The sequence below is a fragment of the Egretta garzetta genome, unplaced genomic scaffold (assembly GCF_000687185.1).
Source record: "Egretta garzetta isolate BGI_Z169 unplaced genomic scaffold, ASM68718v1 scaffold1160, whole genome shotgun sequence".
NCBI lineage: Eukaryota > Metazoa > Chordata > Aves > Pelecaniformes > Ardeidae > Egretta > Egretta garzetta.
The window spans coordinates 80518-88958 of NW_009258224.1; the positions used below are offsets into that span (position 1 = coordinate 80518).

At 58.0% G+C, this 8441-nt stretch overlaps 2 protein-coding genes across 2 annotated transcripts in view; both read right to left on the bottom strand.

Annotated features, from left to right (window-relative positions):
* Positions 1 to 92: 92 nt before the first annotated feature.
* Positions 93 to 4190, bottom strand: S100A11 (S100 calcium binding protein A11). Its single transcript, XM_035891252.1, has 3 exons — positions 2740 to 4190; positions 1602 to 1739; positions 93 to 1296 (listed from the first exon to the last, which is right to left on the bottom strand). Exons 1-3 carry the CDS (start codon positions 2986 to 2988, stop codon positions 1144 to 1146), a joined length of 540 nt encoding a protein of 179 aa, XP_035747145.1. The 5' UTR covers positions 2989 to 4190; the 3' UTR covers positions 93 to 1143.
* A 2017-nt stretch (positions 4191 to 6207) lies between these two features.
* The window catches only part of TCHH (trichohyalin), an 11481-nt gene continuing 9247 nt past the window's right edge, over positions 6208 to 8441 (bottom strand). The window contains exon 3 of the mRNA XM_035891498.1: positions 6208 to 8428. Coding sequence (XP_035747391.1) covers positions 6208 to 8428 — 2221 coding nt within the window. The remainder of the gene's footprint in view (positions 8429 to 8441) is intronic.

Genomic DNA, 8441 nt, shown 5'->3' on the forward strand with positions numbered 1-8441 from the left:
CCCCCCCAGGAATGCTGTAGTGAGATTCTTCGCTGCTTCCACGCCGTAGCAACTTGCGCTTCTGTTTCCAGATCCAGCTGATGGGAAGTTTGTTATGTACCATTGCCTCAAGGCAAATCTTTTCCAGAGGGTGAAGGGTGGCTCTTGCTGAGCCCTGGTTACCACACAGTGCATTCTGTAGAAACTGTTGTAAGAGCAACTGCCCCTTACGCTCTTTAATGCTCCTGAAAGAAGAGCTTGAAGACCCTGCTGCAGCCTGGACAGCAGGGAGAGCCAAGCCTGGCTCTCAGGAACGTGTCACTGTCTGGAATTGGGGCTGGCGCTGGGCCTGTCCCTGCTCAGGAGCAGCCCTGCTCCCCTCAAAAGTGGTGAGGCAGCAGCTCAGCACCCAAGTGCTCGTGTTGGCTTTTTGTTTTGTTGTCCTAGCAACGTTCCTCAACCTAATCAGCTTTTCTCGTGAATAAAGTAAACTGACCGTCTTGCTCTTCCTGTTTTGTAGCTTACAGAGATTGAGGAGAGATTAAACTTCCTCTTTTCACCTTCCCCTCCTCCCTCTTCTGCACTCCTAAGCTACCAGACTTGGAGGGTTTTGAAGCTTCCAGAAAACAGAGGCTGTAGTCTTCCTTAAAATAATTTACCATGCCAGCAGGGACAGGTTCTGCTAATTATTAGTGTGTAATTGCTGTTGCTGGTGCTCAGATGATCCCTGGTAGTGCTCAGATGATCCCTGGTAGTGCTCAGATGATCCCTGGTAGTGCTCCTGTCTTCGGATTTACCTCGTGTAGTTGTACCCTTTCATGTTACCGTACCTTTCCCCGCGGTACTTGGCAGGCTGGAGGATCTCCAGCGCTAGGCAGGTTGTAGTTTTTGGCAGTGGCAAGGATGAGAACGTGCATGTTCTCAGCTTGGTGGAGGAGCAGAGGGTAGGACCTAGAGATCCTGCTCCCTCGGTGGCTGGACTGCTTTCTCCTCGCTCATGATGCTGAAATAAAGCCATGCCTTACACTAGGATTTTAAACCTTTTATTTTTATACATAAAAATGAGGAGTGGGGATGTCGCTATCTTAAGGGCACTGCTTTCAGCTTCATGTTGGTCGTGTTTGAGGAATGTTCACAGTGGTGGGGGAGACGCAGCAGCCAAGGCTAGGGGCCAGGGGCCTTGACAACCAGGCTGTTGTGGCAGGCCACCGCGATGCCCCCGATGAGGTTCAGGAACTCCTGGAAGTCGAGTTGCCCGTCGCTATTCAAATCGAGTTTCTTCATCATCCTGTCCACCACGCCTGGGTCCTTCTGGTTCTGCAAAAGATGGAAGAGGTGGGAACTGACGTCTGCCTCGAGGAAGAGGTGCCCCTGGCTGAACCCCTCCCTGCCCCAGGTGTGGAACCGGAGCTGCCGAGTTCAGCACCAGCGGAGAGGGCTCGGCAGGAGGTGGCAGAGTTTGCTCAGGTCAACTCTTGCCAGGCCACGCTCCGGCTTCTGGTGGGAGCGAGCTCTACCCCTTCCCCACCCCACGGTGCTTGGTGGGGGCAGAGGCTTTAATCCTCGTCCCGGGGGCCGAAGCGCATGCTACGGGACGCTCTTTGGGCTTGAATTTTGCTCACCTTCGTGAAGGCAGCCAGCTCCGTGTTCATGAAGGCCAGGAACTCCCTCTTGGAGAGCGTGCAGTCGTCCCCTTCGCGCCCCGCGTACCGCTGGAAGACGGCCAGCAGGGACTCGATGCAGCGTTCGGTCTCCGTGGGCTGCAGGAGCAAGAGCAAGTTCAAGGTGAGCGCTGCAGGGAGCTCTGGGTGTGCAGGAGAGCAACCTGACTCCATTTCTGGAGGAAGGCTGGGCTGGGGGGGGCCTCCTGCCTTTTTTTTCCTCCAGGAGTCACCCATGCCCAACCTGTCCAGCTGCATTTTTCTTTGATATTAATTTCTCTGATGCCTTGGCACAGCGCTGCGGTGCAGGAAGGACCCAGAGGACTGGGGAGTGGTTCATGGAAAATCCTCTTAGGGAGCTGTCAGCTCCCATCGGAGGAGTGTCCTGGACTGGGAAAAGCTTGCGCTGCAACCGCAGCGACGTGCTAGGTTTTTTTCCATGCTCTCCTCCAAAAAAGACACAGCGAGGCGAGGAAGGAGGGGGGGATGTGGGGGTCTCTCCCCTCCCCATGGCTCCAGCCTTTGGGGAAGGGCAGTGCAGGGAGAGCTGGGAGGCATCCGCCCTTCCCTGCCTAAATTCGGCATCCTGGGGACTCCCTGCCACTCCCTGCCCCAGCCTCAACTCAGCCTTTTTTGGTTAACGTGAGAGGAGCCGAGTTGCTTCCGCCCTCAGCCGCGGGTCCCCGGCTCTTGCCCCCTCTGCGCCCCCCTACCCTAGCGCTGGGGGGGACGGGATGCTGGAGCCTGAGCTGCAGCCCCGAGCCTGGTGATGGGCATCGGAAGCACCAGTGGGAAAAAGGAGGGGAAGGGAGGGAAAAGGAGGGGAAGGGAACAACACAAATACCTCCCCCCCCTGCACCCCCACACCTTCAGGGAGCCTCTGCCCTCCCTCTCTAGCTCTGCACCCTCTTCCCTTGCCCAGGCCCCATCCCCAGCAGAGATTTAGCTCAGCCCTTGGCACCGGCTGCTCGTTCCCGTGCCAAAGCGCCTCTCGCCGTCGGCTCCGGGGCCGCTTACGGGAAACGTTCCTCTGCCATCACCCTCCTGCCCTTACAGATCCACCTCTCCCTCCCCATCCCAGGGTCCCTGGCTCACTCACCATGGCTGGGGTGTGAGGAGGGGGCTCGGTCCTCGGCACGGCCGCGGTGCGATGTGGCAAAGCAGGAGCCGGGGTGGTTATGAGCCTCAGCCCGCAGCCACCGCCCTTCCCGGCGCAGCCAGCGCCCAGCCCTGACTCAGCCCCTGGGCTGCGTTGGGCAATCACCAGCTCTAACGGCAGATCCGGACGTGCCCGCGGTCCCCAGCTCCGGCTCAGGAATGTGCTGGGCCCCTCCTCTAGGCTCTCCATCCCTTTCCTTCCTCCGTTTTATTCTTTACAGTTATTTACACTCACATTTTCTCCTTCTCACCCATTTTTGCCCCTCGGCCCTTTGCCACTCGTCCCTTTATGGCTCCCTTCATTTCTTCCCCAGGGCTGGGGCTGCGGCTCCCTCGCTGCTGCCATGGAGCATCCTCAGCGTTTCTTTTGCTGTGGTGAAATTTGGGGCTTCCTGGCTTTTCTAACGAGGTCGGCAAAGGCAGATCAGGCAGAGGTGAGCGGGCAGCATTCCCCTGCCCATGCTCCTGGGGTCAGGTCCATGTGTCCCCCCCCCCCCCCTGGGCTTTGAAAACCCCTTGCAACCTTTTCATCTTGTAAAAAAGGGGAAAAGGCGGCCCCGGAGGGCTGGGGTGGGGTGCTGGGACCTGTTTGCAGCCAGGATTTGGCCCCAGCTGCGGAGCGAGAGGCACTTGGAAGGCTGAAAACAGGGAGACATGGAGGTGGAGGAGGGACAGGGCACCCAGAAGGGCGAGTGATGTGCCCCAAGAGCTCAGAGCAGGGAGGATGGGGGCTGCGGGGCTTGGCTGCTCCCCATCCAGCGGGATCCAGGGAAGCCGCCCGGACCCGCGGTGTTTACCCATGTTTGCACAGCCGTCGCGTGGCTACGGCACCCGGCTCCACGCCTTTGCGACCGGCGCTGGCGCAGAATCGCCCGCCCAGGGCCAGATTTCCCTGTGACTCCCAGCTCTGGGCGCTGCTTTGTTGCCCCAAAAGCCTCAAGGGGAGCCTGGAGCGGAGAGGTTGGGGTAACGCGGGCTGCCCCCCCTGCTGCACGGGAGCTGGGATGTGCTCTGGGACAGCTTCCAGGGACGGGGCTCTTCGGGAAATCCCGCTGGAGGCTGTGACTCAGCGCAGAGCCGGAGAAAGGCAAGCAGCAAATCAGGGGGGCAACTGTCCCCAGTATATTATCCTTTCTCAGCCCAATTTCTTGCCCCTAAACTCTCCTTTTTTCCCATATATTGGGGAAAAAAGTGCTTCCTCCCCCCTCCCCCCCTTTCAACCCCTCCCAAGCTGGAAACAGTTCAGTCCATGTAAATCAAAAGGATTTTCCAAACCTGGGAGCTGAGGGCAGGAACCCAGCCGCTCTTCTCCTTGGATTTTGCACTTCCACCTGCATTTTGCAAATTCCTCCTTGTGCTCCCTGGACAACAAAATAGGAGCTGGTCGGAAGGGCGAGTGTAATTTCCCCTTTTGCAAGAGCAAATCCCAGAGGGGGTTGTGGTCCTGGCTGCAGGGGGGGGGCGGTGCAGGAGGTTTCTGTTTCTTGCTGCTGTGTTTGCAGTCAAGGCGTTGGCCCTGTTTGTGGACGGACCATCTGTGCCGCCGTGTTTGTCACCGAGATGCCCGGCCGTCACGTGTGCGAAGGGGACATCGCCGAGAGCATCGCCTCCTGCATCTGCCTGCCCCTGGCTGGGACAGACCCTTCGGAGTCCCTCTGGTACCAGGTTCAAACCATCACAGGGTGGTGGCCCTGGCGAGGTGAGCGGGAAGCCCTGGCTGGTGCCTCCTGAGGCCACATCAGGCTCTGGTGGGCCTGAAATGTCCTTGTTCCTCCAGGCCGGTCCCCGTGACCAGCCAAAGGGCTCTTGTTGCATTTAAAAGCAAGACACAGATGGTGCTGGGGTTGTCCTCGCTTCTCTCCCTGTCTTCTAGCAACTCTGCAGCCCTATCTGCTGTAGAGGGAATTGGTTCTCCCTTGCCCAAGGGAAAGCAAAGGGACTAAAAACTGTTTTTCACGCAGGGAGGGTCATGGATGTCTCTATCTCCAGCCCCGTGAACCATGGGTGAAATCCGGTGAATTTACCGTGCCGTATTGCAGCCTCTCTCATGCCCATGGATCCAGGAGCGCTCCCAGGCACAGGGCAGCCCAGGGGAAAAGGCAGAGGGATCCACGTGGCCAGAAAAATGTGCACCTGGGTGGCTTGGAGAGCTGGCTCTCCCGGCATTTCTCCCACACCAAAGGGGCCACAGCCAAAAGCTGTACCCGTGCCTCAGTGGGACAGCCTACCCTACCAAAAGCCCCACAGACCTTGGGGCTCAGGGCTTTCTTCTCTACTCCAGAGCATGACGTTTGCAATCACTTGCACCAGAGCCCTGGCACCTGCCCTGGACCTAAAATTGCGAACGTCCAGGGGTTTCTCCCACACCAAAGCAGCCACAGCCAAAAGCTGGACCCGTGCCTCAGCGGGACACACTACCCTACCAAAAGCCCCACAGACCTTGGGGCTCAGGGCTTTCTTCTCTACTCCAGGGCCCGACGTTTGCGCTCTAGCTGTGCCAGAGCCCTCGCCCCAGCCCCGTGCGGGCTGCGATGGGAGCCCCTGAAATCATGTGGATCAGTCATGAGGTCCAGAATTTTAGAGGTATGTGGGGTCCTTGACATGTAGTAGGGGGGATTTAGGAGGGTTCACCACCCCTTGCCTGGATTAAGTGCCGGGGATTAGGAGGAATGTGTGATCTGATCTGGGACACTCTCCCACCAGACTGAGGCCCTTTTAGAAATTAGACGTATGGATGGAGGCTGGCAGCAGTCTGTTCAGTCATCAGCTATTTATTCTGATTTTTTCATGCAATACATCAGCCCTTGAGGCTGGAATTGGGATTCTGCTCTGCTGTTAGGGGAGGAGCAGGAAGGTGCAAACAAAACCATGGAGTGTATAAAAGTGTTGGGTTTGGGTTTTTCCGCCCCCCCCTGCCCTGGATTTTCAGGCCCCAGAATAACTCTGATGGAGCTACTGGGATTTTTAATTTATTTATTTTTTTTTCTTGCATTGCACAGCAGAAACGAACAGGAGAGCCAGTCCCGGGGGCTAGGGAGGTGAGAGTGCAGTGAGATGCAGAACAGGCTGGCCATAGGGTAGAAGAGATGACAGGGACATCAAGGATGGGGAGACCCAATTGGAGCAGAAAAGTGACTAAATACCGCGTTAAGGTGGATAGACGTAGTGCAAGAAGGCAGAAGCTGCAGCTCCGAGGGGTAACTCTCTCCCTACCTAGCTGCTGAGGATTTGTTAGATAGAAAAAACCACAAACCCACTTGGACACCCTCACACAGCACCCCATTAACCCTTCTGTGCTGAACACCTCTGTGCCACCACACGGTGACATCCTAAGCTGAAAGCAGAGGGCTGAAGTGATCCTCAAAGAGCCTCAGAGAAGCCCCACCAGCTCCAGGGAGGGAAATTGCCCTTAAGATGCCTTGGCTTCATCTGCAGGAGGATGGCTCGGTGCCTCCTGTGAGACGGAGGGGCCCGGGGGGCCCTGGGTCTGCTTGGTGCAAAGACATGGTTCCTCCTCCTGTTGAGGTTGGGCATTGCTCGCTTGCTGGGGCTTCCTCTTGCTGTTCTCCTCTTGCCATGGCTGGTGGCTCTTCTCCAGTGGGGGAAGCTCTACATCCTCATGGCAGCAGCTCACTTCATCTCTCGGCTGGGGACGGCTCTCTTCGGTGGCTCGCTGGCCTGTCTCCCAAGCTTCCCGTGGCTCTGGAGCCTGGAGCAGGGGTAGGCAGCTCTTGGCCTCCCTGTCCTCACGTTCCCTCCCCTGGCAGCTGGATTTGGGCTCCTGTGGGACCTGCTCCCTGGAAGCTTTTGATCCATCTCCCTGGGGCTGATGCTCCTTCTCTTCTGTGTCGGGCAACTTGGGGTGCTGGCTGTCCCTCCTGTCCTCCTTGGGCTTTGCCTGGCAAGGGTCACCCTTAACACCATCCGTCTCAGAGGCAGAAGCCTGGTGAGCCCCTTCCTTCACCCCCATTTCAGACCTCTCCTGTGGCCCATTGAGATCCCCTGTGTTTTCCTGGGAGCTTGAAGCTGCTGCGCCCCCTTGCCGTGGCAGTTCAGGCTCCCCTGTTTCTTGCTCGTCCCTCTGGGGTGGTGGCTCTGGGTGGTTGCTCCTGTCACATGGGACTGCCAGTGGCTGGGGGGACATGTAGCACTTCTTCACGTAGATGGGTTGCCCTGGGTGGTCAGGATGGTGGCAGATGATTTTGTAGATGGTAGCTTCAGGATTGTTCAAATTCTGGATCACGTGGACCAAGTATGCAATGGTCTGAGGCTCGAAGGACTGAGGGAGGACCTGCACCTCTGGCCGTACATCAGGCTCAGCAGGGATATAAGAGACCCTCATGTCGGTAACCGAAGCCTGCTCTCCTGGGGGGCAGAGATCTCTGTTATCCACCTCCACGGTTTGGTAGAGGCTCTTCTTGTGCGTTCGTCCTTCATCCTCATGTGTCTGACTCCTGTTTGGCTTACGTGCTTCTTCCTCATGTCTGTGGTTGCTCCATTCTTGGCTTTCTGAGGGCTCACAGCAGATGCCCACAGACGGCTCACACTGTAATTCCTTTGCCTGATGGTTCTGCAGAATGTCACTCTCCTGTTCCTCTTCAGGTACCGGGAGGGAGTTTCCAACATATGTCTCTCTGTGGGACCTCATGGCACCTCGCTCTTCCCTTTTGCGTGTCTGGCGGCTGTGGCGCTCATCGACCTCCACCTCCAGCTCCCCTTGGAGATCGATCCTCCTCTCCCGCGTGGGCTCTTCCCTCTCTCTTGCCCGGCGAATCTTCCTCTCACCCTCTGATTCTTCGCGCTCACCCTGACGGTCCCTCCTTTCCACGTCCCCACGGGGCTCTGGGTCCCGGGACACGCGCTGGACTGTCACCTCGGCTTCTTCTGCCACTACATCGGTCTCTCGTGACCTTTCGTACCTCATGGACTCGCGTTCTCTCCTTCCATCGTCGTTGGGCTCACGTGGCCGACAGTCAGGTCTCTCGCGTGTGTCCCTCTGGTTGGTGGTGGCACCTCGCTCTTCCCTTTCGCGTGTCTGGCGGCTGCGGCGCTCATCGACCTCCACCTCCAGCTCCCCTTGGAGATCGATCCTCCTCTCCCGCGTGGGCTCTTCCCTCTCTCTTCCTCGGCGAATCTTCCTCTCACTCTCTGATTCTTCGCGCTCACACTGACGGTCCCTCCTTTCCTTGTCCTCACGGGGCTCTGGGTCCCGGGACACGCGCTGGACCTTCACCTTGGCTTCTTCTGCCACTACATCGGTCTCTCGTGACCTTTCGTACCTCACGGACTCGCGTTCTCTCATTCCATCGTTGTTGGGCTCGCCTGGCCGACAGTCAGGTCTCTCGCGTGTGTCCCTCTGGTTGGTGGTGGCACCTCGCTCTTCCCTTTCGCGTGTCTGGCGGCTGCGGCGCTCATCGACCTCCACCTCCAGCTCCCCTTGGAGATCGATCCTCCTCTCCCGCGTGGGCTCTTCCCTCTCTCTTCCTCGGCGCATCCTCCACTCACCCTCTGATTCTTCGCGCTCACGCTGACGGTCCCTCCTTTCCACGTCCTCACGGGTCTCTGCGTCCCGGGACACGCGCTGGACCGTCACCTCGGCTTCTTCTGCCACTACATCAGTCTCTCGTGACCTTTCGCACCTCA

Coding starts and splice junctions, on each gene's coding strand:
- S100A11 (XM_035891252.1), bottom strand. CDS start 2,988: ATGGAGAGCCTAGAGGAGGGGCCCAGCACATTCCTGAGCCGGAGCTGG. Junction 1,740..2,739: donor CTCCTCACACCCCAGCCATG/GTGAGTGAGCCA, acceptor TTGCTCCTGCAG/CCCACGGAGACCGAACGCTG. Junction 1,297..1,601: donor AGCTGGCTGCCTTCACGAAG/GTGAGCAAAATT, acceptor CATCTTTTGCAG/AACCAGAAGGACCCAGGCGT.